General features: G+C 48.4%; 1 protein-coding gene across 8 annotated transcripts in view; it reads left to right on the top strand.

The window, feature by feature from the left end:
• sorbs3 (sorbin and SH3 domain containing 3) overlaps positions 1 to 17,126 on the top strand; it is a 177,057-nt gene that overhangs the window by 54,345 nt on the left and 105,586 nt on the right. For all 8 annotated transcript variants that reach the window (XM_068023211.1, XM_068023205.1, XM_068023208.1 and 5 more), the window contains exon 2: positions 13,855 to 13,920. In XM_068023211.1, the coding sequence (XP_067879312.1) occupies positions 13,909 to 13,920 (12 nt within the window). In that variant the 5' untranslated portion in view covers positions 13,855 to 13,908. The remainder of the gene's footprint in view (positions 1 to 13,854; positions 13,921 to 17,126) is intronic.

Raw genomic sequence — 17,126 nt, 5'->3', positions numbered from 1 at the left:
AAAGACCTGTGTTACTGACTGTATCTGTGCTGATGTTAATCCAGCTCCCTCACATTGTCACTCAGTAACCCCACTCTCCCCGAAAGACCTGTGTTACTGACTGTATCTGTGCTGATGTTAATCCAGCCCCCTCACATTGTCACTCAGTAACCCCTCTCTCCCCGAAAGACCCGTGTTACTGACTGTATCTGTGCTGATGTTAATACAGCTCCCTCACATTGTCACTGAGTAACCCCTCTCTCCCCGAAAGACCTGTGTTACTGACTGTATCTGTGCTGATGTTAATACAGCTCCCTCACATTGTCACTCAGTAACCCCTCTCTCCCCGAAAGACCTGTGTTACTGACTGTATCTGTGCTGATGTTAATACAGCTCCCTCACATTGTCACTCAGTAACCCCTCTCTCCCCGAAAGACCTGTGTTACTGACTGTATCTGTGCTGATGTTAATACAGCTCCCTAACACTGTCACTCAGTAACCCCTCTCTCCCCGAAAGACCTGTGTTACTGACTGTATCTGTGCTGATGTTAATACAGCTCCCTCACATTGTCACTCAGTAACCCCTCTCTCCCCGAAAGACCCGTGTTACTGACTGTATCTGTGCTGATGTTAATCCAGCTCCCTAACACTGTCACTCAGTAACCCCTCTCTCCCCGAAAGACCTGTGTTACTGACTGTATCTGTGCTGATGTTAATACAGCTCCCTAACACTGTCACTCAGTAACCCCTCTCTCCCCGAAAGACCTGTGTTACTGACTGTATCTGTGCTGATGTTAATCCAGCTCCCTAACACTGTCACTCAGTAACCCCTCTCTCCCCGAAAGACCTGTGTTACTGACTGTATCTGTGCTGATGTTAATCCAGCTCCCTCACATTGTCACTCAGTAACCCCTCTCTCCCCGAAAGACCCGTGTTACTGACTGTATCTGTGCTGATGTTAATACAGCTCCCTCACATTGTCACTCAGTAACCCCTCTCTCCCCGAAAGACCTGTGTTACTGACTGTATCTGTGCTGATGTTAATACAGCTCTCTCACATTGTCACTCAGTAACCCCTCTCTCCCCGAAAGACCTGTGTTACTGACTGTATCTGTGCTGATGTTAATACAGCTCCCTCACATTGTCACTCAGTAACCCCTCTCTCCCCGAAAGACCTGTGTTACTGACTGTATCTGTGCTGATGTTAATACAGCTCCCTAACACTGTCACTCAGTAACCCCTCTCTCCCCGAAAGACCTGTGTTACTGACTGTATCTGTGCTGATGTTAATCCAGCTCCCTCACATTGTCACTCAGTAACCCCTCTCTCCCCGAAAGACCTGTGTTACTGACTGTATCTGTGCTGATGTTAATCCAGCTCCCTCACATTGTCACTGAGTAACCCCTCTCTCCCCGAAAGACCTGTGTTACTGACTGTATCTGTGCTGATGTTAATACAGCTCCCTCACATTGTCACTCAGTAACCCCTCTCTCCCCGAAAGACCTGTGTTACTGACTGTATCTGTGCTGATGTTAATACAGCTCCCTCACATTGTCACTCAGTAACCCCTCTCTCCCCGAAAGACCTGTGTTACTGACTGTATCTGTGCTGATGTTAATACAGCTCCCTCACATTGTCACTCATTAACCCCTCTCTCCCCGAAAGACCCGTGTTACTGACTGTATCTGTGCTGATGTTAATCCAGCTCCCTCACATTGTCACTCAGTAACCCCTCTCTCCCCGAAAGACCTGTGTTACTGACTGTATCTGTGCTGATGTTAATCCAGCTCCCTCACATTGTCACTCAGTAACCCCTCTCTCCCCGAAAGACCTGTGTTACTGACTGTATCTGTGCTGATGTTAATACAGCTCCCTCACATTGTCACTCAGTAACCCCTCTCTCCCCGAAAGACCCGTGTTACTGACTGTATCTGTGCTGATGTTAATCCAGCTCCCTCACATTGTCACTCAGTAACCCCTCTCTCCCCGAAAGACCTGTGTTACTGACTGTATCTGTGCTGATGTTAATACAGCTCCCTCACATTGTCACTGAGTAACCCCTCTCTCCCCGAAAGACCTGTGTTACTGACTGTATCTGTGCTGATGTTAATCCAGCTCCCTCACACTGTCACTCAGTAACCCCTCTCTCCCCGAAAGACCTGTGTTACTGACTGTATCTGTGCTGATGTTAATACAGCTCCCTCACATTGTCACTCAGTAACCCCTCTCTCCCCGAAAGACCTGTGTTACTGACTGTATCTCTACTGATGTTAATCCAGCTCCCTCACATTGTCACTCAGTAACCCCTCTCTCCCCGAAAGACCTGTGTTACTGACTGTATCTGTGCTGATGTTAATACAGCTCCCTCACATTGTCACTCAGTAACCCCTCTCTCCCTGAAAGACCTGTGTTACTGACTGTATCTGTGCTGATGTTAATCCAGCTCCCTCACATTGTCACTCAGTAACCCCTCTCTCCCCGAAAGACCTGTGTTACTGACTGTATCTGTGCTGATGTTAATACAGCTCCCTCACATTGTCACTCAGTAACCCCTCTCTCCCCGAAAGACCCGTGTTACTGACTGTATCTGTGCTGATGTTAATACAGCTCCCTCACATTGTCACTCAGTAACCCCTCTCTCCCCGAAAGACCTGTGTTACTGACTGTATCTGTGCTGATGTTAATCCAGCTCCCTAACACTGTCACTCAGTAACCCCTCTCTCCCCGAAAGACCTGTGTTACTGACTGTATCTGTGCTGATGTTAATCCAGCTCCCTCACATTGTCACTCAGTAACCCCTCTCTCCCCGAAAGACCCGTGTTACTGACTGTATCTCTACTGATGTTAATACAGCTCCCTCACATTGTCACTCAGTAACCCCTCTCTCCCCGAAAGACCTCTGTTACTGACTGTATCTGTGCTGATGTTAATACAGCTCCCTCACATTGTCACTCAGTAACCCCTCTCTCCCCGAAAGACCTGTGTTACTGACTGTATCTGTGCTGATGTTAATACAGCTCCCTCACATTGTCACTCAGTAACCTCTCTCTCCCCGAAAGACCCGTGTTACTGACTGTATCTGTGCTGATGTTAATACAGCTCCCTAACACTGTCACTCAGTAACCCCTCTCTCCCCGAAAGACCCGTGTTACTGACTGTATCTGTGCTGATGTTAATACAGCTCCCTCACATTGTCACTCAGTAACCCCTCTCTCCCCGAAAGACCTGTGTTACTGACTGTATCTGTGCTGATGTTAATACAGCTCCCTCACATTGTCACTCAGTAACCCCTCTCTCCCCGAAAGACCCGTGTTACTGACTGTATCTGTGCTGATGTTAATCCAGCTCCCTCACATTGTCACTCAGTGACCCCTCTCTCCCCGAAAGACCTGTGTTACTGACTGTATCTGTGCTGATGTTAATACAGCTCCCTCACATTGTCTCTCAGTAACCCCACTCTCCCCCCGCGCCCTGTGTTACTGACTGTATCTGTGCTGATGTTAATCCAGCTCCCTCACATTGTCACTCAGTGACCCCTCTCTCCCCGAAAGACCTGTGTTACTGACTGTATCTGTGCTGATGTTAATACAGCTCCCTCACATTGTCACTCAGTAACCCCTCTCTCCCCGAAAGACCTGTGTTACTGACTGTATCTGTGCTGATGTTAATACAGCTCCCTAACACTGTCACTCAGTAACCCCTCTCTCCCCGAAAGACCCGTGTTACTGACTGTATCTGTGCTGATGTTAATACAGCTCCCTCACATTGTCACTCAGTAACCCCTCTCTCCCCGAAAGACCTGTGTTACTGACTGTATCTGTGCTGATGTTAATCCAGCTCCCTCACATTGTCACTCAGTAACCCCTCTCTCCCCGAAAGACCTGTGTTACTGACTGTATCTGTGCTGATGTTATTCCAGCTCCCTAACACTGTCACTCAGTAACCCCTCTCTCCCCGAAAGACCTGTGTTACTGACTGTATCTGTGCTGATGTTAATCCAGCCCCCTCACATTGTCACTCAGTAACCCCTCTCTCCCCGAAAGACCTGTGTTACTGACTGTATCTGTGCTGATGTTAGTACAGCTCCCTCGCATTGTCACTCAGTAACCCCTCTCTCCCCGAAAGACCTGTGTTACTGACTGTATCTGTGCTGATGTTAATCCAGCTCCCTCACATTGTCACTCAGTAACCCCTCTCTCCCCGAAAGACCCGTGTTACTGACTGTATCTGTGCTGATGTTAATACAGCTCCCTCACATTGTCACTCAGTAACCCCTCTCTCCCCGAAAGACCTGTGTTACTGACTGTATCTGTGCTGATGTTAATCCAGCTCCCTCACATTGTCACTCAGTGACCCCTCTCTCCCCGAAAGACCTGTGTTACTGACTGTATCTGTGCTGATGTTAATACAGCTCCCTCACATTGTCACTCAGTAACCCCTCTCTCCCCGAAAGACCCGTGTTACTGACTGTATCTCTACTGATGTTAATACAGCTCCCTCACATTGTCACTCAGTAACCCCTCTCTCCCCGAAAGACCTGTGTTACTGACTGTATCTGTGCTGATGTTAATCCAGCTCCCTCACATTGTCACTCAGTAACCCCTCTCTCCCCGAAAGACCCGTGTTACAGACTGTATCTGTGCTGATGTTAATCCAGCTCCCTCACATAGTCACTCAGTAACCCCTCTCTCCCCGAAAGACCTGTGTTACTGACTGTATCTGTGCTGATGTTAATCCAGCTCCCTCACATTGTCACTCAGTGACCCCTCTCTCCCCGAAAGACCTGTGTTACTGACTGTATCTGTGCTGATGTTAATCCAGCTCCCTCACATTGTCACTCAGTAACCCCTCTCTCCCCGAAAGACCTGTGTTACTGACTGTATCTGTGCTGATGTTAATCCAGCTCCCTCACATTGTCACTGAGTAACCCCTCTCTCCCCGAAAGACCTGTGTTACTGACTGTATCTGTGCTGATGTTAATACAGCTCCCTCACATTGTCACTCAGTAACCCCTCTCTCCCCGAAAGACCTGTGTTACTGACTGTATCTGTGCTGATGTTAATACAGCTCCCTCACATTGTCACTCAGTAACCCCTCTCTCCCCGAAAGACCTGTGTTACTGACTGTATCTGTGCTGATGTTAATACAGCTCCCTCACATTGTCACTCAGTAACCCCTCTCTCCCCGAAAGACCCGTGTTACTGACTGTATCTGTGCTGATGTTAATACAGCTCCCTCACATTGTCACTCAGTAACCCCTCTCTCCCCGAAAGACCCGTGTTACTGACTGTATCTGTGCTGATGTTAATCCAGCTCCCTCACATTGTCACTCAGTAACCCCTCTCTCCCCGAAAGACCTGTGTTACTGACTGTATCTGTGCTGATGTTAATCCAGCTCCCTAACACTGTCACTCAGTAACCCCTCTCTCCCCGAAAGACCTGTGTTACTGACTGTATCTGTGCTGATGTTAATCCAGCTCCCTCACATTGTCACTCAGTAACCCCTCTCTCCCCGAAAGACCCGTGTTACTGACTGTATCTCTACTGATGTTAATACAGCTCCCTCACATTGTCACTCAGTAACCCCTCTCTCCCCGAAAGTCCTCTGTTACTGACTGTATCTGTGCTGATGTTAATACAGCTCCCTCACATTGTCACTCAGTAACCCCTCTCTCCCCGAAAGACCTGTGTTACTGACTGTATCTGTGCTGATGTTAATCCAGCTCCCTCACATTGTCACTGAGTAACCCCTCTCTCCCCGAAAGACCTGTGTTACTGACTGTATCTGTGCTGATGTTAATACAGCTCCCTCACATTGTCACTCAGTAACCCCTCTCTCCCCGAAAGACCTGTGTTACTGACTGTATCTGTGCTGATGTTAATACAGCTCCCTCACATTGTCACTCAGTAACCCCTCTCTCCCCGAAAGACCTGTGTTACTGACTGTATCTGTGCTGATGTTAATACAGCTCCCTCACATTGTCACTCAGTAACCCCTCTCTCCCCGAAAGACCTGTGTTACTGACTGTATCTGTGCTGATGTTAATACAGCTCCCTCACATTGTCACTCAGTAACCCCTCTCTCCCCGAAAGACCTGTGTTACTGACTGTATCTGTGCTGATGTTAATACAGCTCCCTCACATTGTCACTCAGTAACCCCTCTCTCCCCGAAAGACCTGTGTTACTGACTGTATCTGTGCTGATGTTAATCCAGCTCCCTCACATTGTCACTCAGTAACCCCTCTCTCCCCGAAAGACCTGTGTTACTGACTGTATCTGTGCTGATGTTAATACAGCTCCCTCACATTGTCACTCAGTAACCCCTCTCTCCCCGAAAGACCTGTGTTACTGACTGTATCTGTGCTGATGTTAATACAGCTCCCTCACATTGTCACTCAGTAACCTCTCTCTCCCCGAAAGACCTGTGTTACTGACTGTATCTGTGCTGATGTTAATACAGCTCCCTCACATTGTCACTCAGTAACCCCTCTCTCCCCGAAAGACCTGTGTTACTGACTGTATCTGTGCTGATGTTAATACAGCTCCCTCACATTGTCACTCAGTAACCCCTCTCTCCCCGAAAGACCTGTGTTACTGACTGTATCTGTGCTGATGTTAATACAGCTCCCTCACATTGTCACTCAGTAACCTCTCTCTCCCCGAAAGACCCGTGTTACTGACTGTATCTGTGCTGATGTTAATACAGCTCCCTAACACTGTCACTCAGTAACCCCTCTCTCCCCGAAAGACCTGTGTTACTGACTGTATCTGTGCTGATGTTAATACAGCTCCCTCACATTGTCACTCAGTAACCCCTCTCTCCCCGAAAGACCTGTGTTACTGACTGTATCTGTGCTGATGTTAATACAGCTCCCTCACATTGTCACTCAGTAACCCCTCTCTCCCCGAAAGACCCGTGTTACTGACTGTATCTGTGCTGATGTTAATCCAGCTCCCTCACATTGTCACTCAGTGACCCCTCTCTCCCCGAAAGACCTGTGTTACTGACTGTATCTGTGCTGATGTTAATACAGCTCCCTCACATTGTCTCTCAGTAACCCCACTCTCCCCCCGCGCCCTGTGTTACTGACTGTATCTGTGCTGATGTTAATCCAGCTCCCTCACATTGTCACTCAGTAACCCCTCTCTCCCCGAAAGACCTGTGTTACTGACTGTATCTGTGCTGATGTTAATACAGCTCCCTCACATTGTCACTCAGTAACCTCTCTCTCCCCGAAAGACCTGTGTTACTGACTGTATCTGTGCTGATGTTAATACAGCTCCCTCACATTGTCACTCAGTAACCCCTCTCTCCCCGAAAGACCTGTGTTACTGACTGTATCTGTGCTGATGTTAATCCAGCTCCCTCACATTGTCACTCAGTGACCCCTCTCTCCCCGAAAGACCTGTGTTACTGACTGTATCTGTGCTGATGTTAATACAGCTCCCTCACATTGTCACTCAGTAACCCCTCTCTCCCCGAAAGACCTGTGTTACTGACTGTATCTGTGCTGATGTTAATACAGCTCCCTAACACTGTCACTCAGTAACCCCTCTCTCCCCGAAAGACCCGTGTTACTGACTGTATCTGTGCTGATGTTAATACAGCTCCCTCACATTGTCACTCAGTAACCCCTCTCTCCCCGAAAGACCTGTGTTACTGACTGTATCTGTGCTGATGTTAATCCAGCTCCCTCACATTGTCACTCAGTAACCCCTCTCTCCCCGAAAGACCTGTGTTACTGACTGTATCTGTGCTGATGTTATTCCAGCTCCCTAACACTGTCACTCAGTAACCCCTCTCTCCCCGAAAGACCTGTGTTACTGACTGTATCTGTGCTGATGTTAATCCAGCCCCCTCACATTGTCACTCAGTAACCCCTCTCTCCCCGAAAGACCTGTGTTACTGACTGTATCTGTGCTGATGTTAGTACAGCTCCCTCGCATTGTCACTCAGTAACCCCTCTCTCCCCGAAAGACCTGTGTTACTGACTGTATCTGTGCTGATGTTAATACAGCTCCCTAACACTGTCACTCAGTAACCCCTCTCTCCCCGAAAGACCCGTGTTACTGACTGTATCTGTGCTGATGTTAATACAGCTCCCTAACACTGTCACTCAGTAACCCCTCTCTCCCCGAAAGACCTGTGTTACTGACTGTATCTGTGCTGATGTTAATCCAGCTCCCTCACATTGTCACTCAGTAACCCCTCTCTCCCCGAAAGACCTGTGTTACTGACTGTATCTGTGCTGATGTTAATCCAGCTCCCTCACATTGTCACTCAGTAACCCCTCTCTCCCCGAAAGACCTGTGTTACTGACTGTATCTGTGCTGATGTTAATCCAGCTCCCTCACATTGTCACTCAGTAACCCCTCTCTCCCCGAAAGACCTGTGTTACTGACTGTATCTGTGCTGATGTTAATACAGCTCCCTCACATTGTCACTCAGTAACCCCTCTCTCCCCGAAAGACCCGTGTTACTGACTGTATCTGTGCTGATGTTAATCCAGCTCCCTCACATTGTCACTCAGTAACCCCTCTCTCCCCGAAAGACCTGTGTTACTGACTGTATCTGTGCTGATGTTAATACAGCTCCCTCACATTGTCACTCAGTAACCCCTCTCTCCCCAAAAGACCCGTGTTACTGACTGTATCTGTGCTGATGTTAATCCAGCTCCCTCACATTGTCACTCAGTAACCCCTCTCTCCCCAAAAGACCCGTGTTACTGACTGTATCTGTGCTGATGTTAATCCAGCTCCCTAACACTGTCACTCAGTAACCCCTCTCTCCCCGAAAGACCCGTGTTACTGACTGTATCTGTGCTGATGTTAATACAGCTCCCTCACATTGTCACTCAGTAACCCCTCTCTCCCCGAAAGACCTGTGTTACTGACTGTATCTGTGCTGATGTTAATCCAGCTCCCTCACATTGTCACTCAGTAACCCCTCTCTCCCCGAAAGACCTGTGTTACTGACTGTATCTGTGCTGATGTTAATCCAGCTCCCTCACATTGTCACTCAGTAACCCCTCTCTCCCCGAAAGACCTGTGTTACTGACTGTATCTGTGCTGATGTTAATCCAGCTCCCTCACATTGTCACTCAGTAACCCCTCTCTCCCCGAAAGACCTGTGTTACTGACTGTATCTGTGCTGATGTTAATACAGCTCCCTCACATTGTCACTCAGTAACCCCTCTCTCCCCAAAAGACCTGAGTTACTGACTGTATCTGTGCTGATGTTAATCCAGCTCCCTCACATTGTCACTCAGTAACCCCTCTCTCCCCGAAAGACCCGTGTTACTGACTGTATCTGTGCTGATGTTAATACAGCTCCCTCACATTGTCACTCAGTAACCCCTCTCTCCCCGAAAGACCCGTGTTACTGACTGTATCTGTGCTGATGTTAATCCAGCTCCCTCACATTGTCACTCAGTAACCCCTCTCTCCCCGAAAGACCTGTGTTACTGACTGTATCTGTGCTGATGTTAATACAGCTCCCTCACATTGTCTCTCAGTAACCCCTCTCTCCCCGAAAGACCTGTGTTACTGACTGTATCTGTGCTGATGTTAATCCAGCTCCCTCACATTGTCACTCAGTAACCCCTCGCTCCCCGAAAGACCTGTGTTACTGACTGTATCTGTGCTGATGTTAATACAGCTCCCTCACATTGTCACTCAGTAACCCCTCTCTCCCCGAAAGACCTGTGTTACTGACTGTATCTGTGCTGATGTTAATCCAGCTCCCTCACATTGTCACTCAGTAACCCCTCTCTCCCCGAAAGACCTGTGTTACTGACTGTATCTGTGCTGATGTTAATCCAGCTCCCTCACATTGTCACTCAGTAACCCCTCTCTCCCCGAAAGACCTGTGTTACTGACTGTATCTGTGCTGATGTTAATCCAGCTCCCTCACATTGTCACTCAGTAACCCCTCTCTCCCCGAAAGACCTGTGTTACTGACTGTATCTGTGCTGATGTTAATCCAGCTCCCTCACATTGTCACTCAGTAACCCCTCTCTCCCCGAAAGACCTGTGTTACTGACTGTATCTGTGCTGATGTTAATACAGCTCCCTCACATTGTCACTCAGTAACCCCTCTCTCCCCGAAAGACCTGTGTTACTGACTGTATCTGTGCTGATGTTAATCCAGCTCCCTAACACTGTCACTCAGTAACCCCTCTCTCCCCGAAAGACCTGTGTTACTGACTGTATCTGTGCTGATGTTAATCCAGCTCCCTCACATTGTCACTCAGTAACCCCTCGCTCCCCGAAAGACCTGTGTTACTGACTGTATCTGTGCTGATGTTAATACAGCTCCCTCACATTGTCACTCAGTAACCCCTCTCTCCCCGAAAGACCTGTGTTACTGACTGTATCTGTGCTGATGTTAATACAGCTCCCTCACATTGTCACTGAGTAACCCCTCTCTCCCCGAAAGACCTGTGTTACTGACTGTATCTGTGCTGATGTTAATCCAGCTCCCTCACATTGTCACTCAGTAACCCCTCTCTCCCCGAAAGACCTGTGTTACTGACTGTATCTGTGCTGATGTTAATACAGCTCCCTCACATTGTCACTCAGTAACCCCTCTCTCCCCGAAAGACCTGTGTTACTGACTGTATCTGTGCTGATGTTAATCCAGCTCCCTCACATTGTCACTCAGTAACCCCTCTCTCCCCGAAAGACCTGTGTTACTGACTGTATCTGTGCTGATGTTAATCCAGCTCCCTCACATTGTCACTCAGTAACCCCTCTCTCCCCGAAAGACCTGTGTTACTGACTGTATCTGTGCTGATGTTAATCCAGCTCCCTCACATTGTCACTCAGTAACCCCTCTCTCCCCGAAAGACCCGTGTTACTGACTGTATCTGTGCTGATGTTAATACAGCTCCCTCACATTGTCACTGAGTAACCCCTCTCTCCCCGAAAGACCTGTGTTACTGACTGTATCTGTGCTGATGTTAATCCAGCTCCCTCACATTGTCACTCAGTAACCCCTCTCTCCCCGAAAGACCTGTGTTACTGACTGTATCTGTGCTGATGTTAATACAGCTCCCTAACACTGTCACTCAGTAACCCCTCTCTCCCCGAAAGACCCGTGTTACTGACTGTATCTGTGCTGATGTTAATCCAGCTCCCTCACATTGTCACTGAGTAACCCCTCTCTCCCCGAAAGACCTGTGTTACTGACTGTATCTGTGCTGATGTTAATCCAGCTCCCTCACATTGTCACTCAGTAACCCCTCTCTCCCCGAAAGACCTGTGTTACTGACTGTATCTGTGCTGATGTTAATACAGCTCCCTAACACTGTCACTCAGTAACCCCTCTCTCCCCGAAAGACCCGTGTTACTGACTGTATCTGTGCTGATGTTAATCCAGCTCCCTCACATTGTCACTCAGTAACCCCTCTCTCCCCGAAAGACCTGTGTTACTGACTGTATCTGTGCTGATGTTAATACAGCTCCCTAACACTGTCACTCAGTAACCCCTCTCTCCCCGAAAGACCCGTGTTACTGACTGTATCTGTGCTGATGTTAATACAGCTCCCTAACACTGTCAGTCTGCAGCCCCTCTCCCCAATAGTTTGCTGCTTTGTCCCATAGAAATACATATAGCCTTGTTCAGATGTTCGATTCGACACTAGATGCAAGTTAGGATGCTCGCTGTTTATGTCCCAGATTCAGTGCCGACTGTTGAGGTGACAGGAGGCACTAGTTACTGTTTACTGTTCCCGTTCTCTGGATTACCTGTCCTGGGCTCCAGATTTGCAGTCACAGTCTCTGTATTCCTGGTCCCCGGGTCTTTGGATTCCTGGTCTCTGGGTTCCCAGTGCCGGGGCTTTGGGTTCCCGGTCTGATACTTTCTCCAACTCAAGCAGGTGCTGTGTATAAAGTGGGGTGGGTCTATATCTTTACATGCCCAGTCCTTTTGATAATGAGCCTAGCTTCCGGAATCTCTTTATCACACAAAGTTTCTCGGGCTTGTCTGTGTTTACACTTGGACATTGATCAGGACAAATTTTCCTGTGTTGGTATTTCACGAACAAACAGCAGGAGGCAAAGAATAAGGCAGAGAGCATATGTGTCTGGGTGTGTGTGTGAGAGAGAGTCTCTGTGTATGTTTGTGTGTGTGAGTCTCTGTGTATGTGTGCGTGTGTGTGTGTGTCTGTGTGTGTGAGTCTCTGTGTGTGTCTGTGTGTTTGTGTGTGTGTGTGTGAGTCTCTGTGGATGTGTGCGTGTGTGTGTGTCTCTGTGTGTGTCTGTGTGTGTCTCTGTGTGTGTGTGAGTCTCTGTGGATGTGTGCGTGTGTGTGTGTCTCTGTGTGTGTCTCTGTGTGTGTGTGAGTCTCTGTGGATGTGTGCGTGTGTGTGTGTCTCTGTGTGTGTCTCTGTGTGTGTGTGAGTCTCTGTGGATGTGTGCGTGTGTGTGTGTCTCTGTGTGTGTCTGTATGTTTGTGTGTGTGTGTGTGAGTCTCTGTGGATGTGTGTGTCTCTGTGTGTGTCTCTGTGTGTGTCTGTGTGTTTGTGTGTGTGTGTGTGAGTCTCTGTGGATGTGTGCGTGTGTGTGAGTCTCTGTGTGTGTCTGTGTGTTTGTGTGTGTGTGTGTGAGTCTCTGTGGATGTGTGTGTGTGTGTCTGTGTGTGTCTGTGTGTGGCTGTGTGTGAGTCTGTGTGTGTGTCTGTGTGTGAGTCTCTGTGGATGTCTGAGCCTCTGTGGCCTCACTTCTAGCTCATTGAGATTGATTTTGACTCCACTCTGCAGGATTTAAATCTGGCGGCTTGCTGGATTGAGGCCTCCAGCAAGTCAATAACTGGGACTTGGAGTTTGCGATCATCAGAAGTGGGGGTTTCGGGGCAGCAGATTATTTTTCAGGTTCACTTCTGCTGTTCCTCTGGGGTCTATAAATATTTTCCAGCACTGACGTTTAACTCGGCCTCTTCAGTACCATCGCCAAGCAAAGGGAGTCAAAATGGAACAAATGTGTCTGTCCACAAGCTCTTATTTGTGTGTGTGCTTAGCCTCAACTGTGCACACTTGGATGTGTGTGTGTGTGTCTTGCACTTGCACACTGGTAGCTGCTGCATTCGTCAGAGAGTCCTGGACGGCACAGTGGCGCAGTGGTTAGCACCGCAACCTCACAGCTCCAGTGACCCGGGTTCAATTCTGGGTACTGTCTGTGTGGAGTTTGCAAGTTCTCCCTGTGTCTGCGTGGGTTTCCTCCGGGTGCTCCGGTTTCCTCCCACCACCAAAGACTTGCAGGTTGGTAGGTAAATTGGCCATTATAAATTGCCCCTAGTATAGGTAGGTGGTAGGGGAATATAGGGACAGGTGGGGATGTGATAGAAATACGGGATAAGTGTAGGATTAGTATAAATGGGTGGTTGATGTTCGGCACAGACTCGGTGGGCCGAAGGGCCTGTTTCAGTGCTGTATCTCTCAATAAAAGAAATAAAATACAAAATATCTGTGCACATTCATAGTGTGAACACATAGATACTAGCCTGTGTTGGTGTGACACTGATGTTGGTTAGTGTGAGACTTGCATGTGTGTCGGTGCGACACGAACATGCATGTTGACATGACACTGATAACGGGCAGAGAGTTACAGGGTAACAGCGTCAGTTGGATTTGCAAATAACCTTTGTTAATTCTCTGACCCACTTTGTGGGATTAACTAACTCAGCAGAGGCTTGAGTTGACCCATGGGACCTTCTGCATAGTGTGTGTCTGAATGCTTTAGTTTTTCTGCTATTTGTTTTCTTTATCGTGTCTCATTTATCCTTTATGCTGGGTGGCAACACAAGTTCATGTGCATGAGACAAGTGACTGGCTGACATGTTCTTACAATTAACCCTTCACTGCCCCTCTGTACAGGTCTGCAAAGGTACCTGGGGTCTGGAGCGGAAGCAAATCCCCACGCCTTACAGCATGGAGTCAACGGTAGGTGCACCACTCCTGTCCAAGGCTTGTCCACTGCTATTCCATGCTAATGCAGACAAGGGCTTGTGTTACCCCTCTGCTGAGTAAATGCTGCCTCTTCCTGTCCCAGTATTGAATGTTGTTAGTTGCTGCTGGAGCTAGGTCCTGTGATAATTGTCATCCAAGGAGGCCATTCGGCCCATCGACTCCCTTTCAGATCTCTGCAGGGCAATCTCCCATTCCCTCGCTCAATCCCCGTAGCCCTGCAAGTTTATTTTCTTCAGGTGGTCATCCACTTTCTTTCTGAAATCATTGATTGTCTCTGCTTCCACCACTCTCGTGGGCCGTGAGTTCCAGATCATTACCACTCTGAGTGAAGAAGTTCTTCCTCATAGTGCCCCTGCATCTCTTGCCCAAAAGTTTAAATCTGTATCTCTTAGTCCTTGCAACATCAGCGAATGGGAACAGTTTTTCTTTGTCTACCCTATCCAAATCTGCCATAACCTTGTACATAACCTTGCCATCAAATCATCCTTCAAGCTCCTTTGCTCCAAGGAAAATAACCTCAGCTGCTCCAACCTACCTTGCTGGGTAAAATCTCTCATCCCTGGAACCATTCTGGTAAATCTCCTCTGTACCCTCTCAAGGACCCTCACATCCTTCCTAAAGCGTGGTGACCAGAACAGGACACAGTACGGTAGTTGCAGCCTCACCAGAGCTTCATAAAGGTTCAGCATAACTTCCCTGCTTTTGTACTCAATACCACTATTTATGAAGCCCAAGATCCCATCTGCTTTGCTAACTACTCTCTCAATCTGTCCTGTCAGCTTCCAAGATCGATGCACATGCACCCGCAGGTCCTCTGTACCTGCACGCTATTTAAAACTGGGACTTTCGACCTTGATTGCCTCTCCCTATCCCTTCTGCCAAAAGCTGTCTGTATTTAATTCGATCGGCCACTTGTCTGCTGATTGTGTGAGCCTATTTATGTCCTGTTGCACGAGGTTCGTATCATCCTCACTCATTGCCACTTCTCCGAATTTGGTATCATCAGCAAATCTGGAAATGTAACTCTTTCTTCCAATATCCAAGTATTTTGTATAGATCCAAAAAATCAGTGGTCCCAGCTCTGCAGCTTGGGGAACACCACTGTCTACCATCCTCCAGTCTGAAAAACAACCATTTACCACCACTCACTGTTTGCTGTCCAGAAGCCAATTTTTGTATCCAACTATTCCATGAGCCTCAATTTTGTTATTTTATGCAGTACTTTGTCAAAATCCATTTAGTCAACATCTCCGTGTCTTGATCAAAAAATGAAATTTGATTAATCGAGCATAATCAGCTATGAGTGAGAGACACACGTGTCCTGAGAGAGACTGGGGTCAGTGAGAGACTCACATGTACTGAGAGAGACTGGGGTCAGTGAGAGACACGCATGTACTGAGAGAGACCAGGGTCAGTGTGAGACACACATGTACTGAGAGAGACCGGGGTCAGTGAGAGACACACATGTCCTGAGAGAGACCGGGGTCAGTGAGAGACACACATGTAACGGAGGGACCGGATTCGATGCCTGCTCTCCATGGAATTATGCTGTCAGTCCCACTCCCTGGCTCAACCCCCATAGCCCTGCAAGTCTATTTCTCTCAAGAGGTGATCAAACATCCTATTGAAGTCAGTGATTGTATCCTCTTCTGTGCTTCGAGGCCCACGGCAAGGCTGCAACTCTTATTGACTACTTTGTATTCGTGTTCACTAAGGAAAAGGATGCTGACAAATTATTAGTAGAAGCAGAGATGGTAGTGGTAATGGATTGGGTGAACATTGAGAGGCCGGATGTACTGGAAAGCCTGGCTATGCTTAGATTGGATAAGTCAGCTGGTCCGGATGGCTTGCACCCAAGATTGCTAAAGGAAGAGGGCATGGAGATAGCGGAAGGAATTCCCATAATCTTCCAATCTTCTCTGGACACGGCGGAGGTTCCAGAGGATTGGACAGTGGCAAATGTGACATCCTTAGTCAAGAAAGGGTATATGGACATTCCTAGTAACTACAGGCCAGTTAGTTTAACATCAGTCATGGACAAGGCTAGAGAAACAATAATCAGGGAAAATATCAACAGATACTTGGAGAGGTTTGAGTTAATTAAGGATAGCCAGCATGACCCCGGTCTTGCTCAGTACATGTGTGTCTCATACTGACCCCGGTCTTGCTCAGTACATGTGTGTCTCATACTGACCCTGGTCTTGCTCAGTACATGTGTGTCTCACACTGACCGCGGTCTCTCTCAGCACATGTGTGTCTCACACTGACCCTGGTCTTGCTCAGTACATGTGTGTCTCACACTGACCCCGGTCTCTCTCAGTACATGTGTGTCTCTCACTGACCCCGGTCTCTCTCAGTACATGTGTGTCTCTCACTGACCCCGGTCTCTCTCAGGACATGTGTGTCTCACACTGACCCCGGTCTCGCTCAGTACATGTGTGTCTCTCACTGACCCTGGTCTCTCTCAGTACATGTGTGTCTCTCACTGACCCCGGTCTCTCTCAGTACATGTGTGTCTCACACTGACCCCGGTCTCTCTCAGTACATGTGTGTCTCACACTGACCCTGGTCTCGCTCAGTACATGTGTGTCTCACACTGACCCCGGTCTCTCTCAGTACATGTGTGTCTCACACTGACCCTGGTCTTGCTCAGTACACGTGTGTCTCTCACTGACCCCGGTCTCTCTCAGTACATGTGTGTCTCACACTGACCCTGGTCTCGCTCAGTACATGTGTGTCTCTCACTGACCCCGGTCTCTCTCAGTACATGTGTGTCTCACACTGACCCCGGTCTCTCTCAGGACATGTGTGTCTCACACTGACCCTGGTCTCTCTCAGTACATGTGTGTTTCTCACTGACCCCGGTCTCTCTCAGTACACGTGTGTCTCTCACTGACCCCGGTCTCTCTCAGTACATGTGTGTCTCACACTGACCCCGGTCTCTCTCAGTACATGTGTGTCTCTCACTGACCCCGGTCTCTCTCAGTACACGTGTGTCTCTCACTGACCCCGGTCTCTCTCAGGACATGTGTGTCTCACACTGACCCCGGTCTTGCTCAGTACATGTGTGTCTCATACTGACCCCGGTCTTGCTCAGTACATGTGTGTCTCATACTGACCCTGGTCTTGCTCAGTACATGTGTGTCTCACACTGACCCCGGTCTCTCTCAGCACATGTG

Source organism: Heterodontus francisci, chromosome 47, assembly GCF_036365525.1.
Source record: "Heterodontus francisci isolate sHetFra1 chromosome 47, sHetFra1.hap1, whole genome shotgun sequence".
Lineage (NCBI taxonomy): Eukaryota > Metazoa > Chordata > Chondrichthyes > Heterodontiformes > Heterodontidae > Heterodontus > Heterodontus francisci.
Note: the sequence above shows the minus strand (reverse complement) of the source record. Positions and strands in the feature narration are given on the sequence as shown.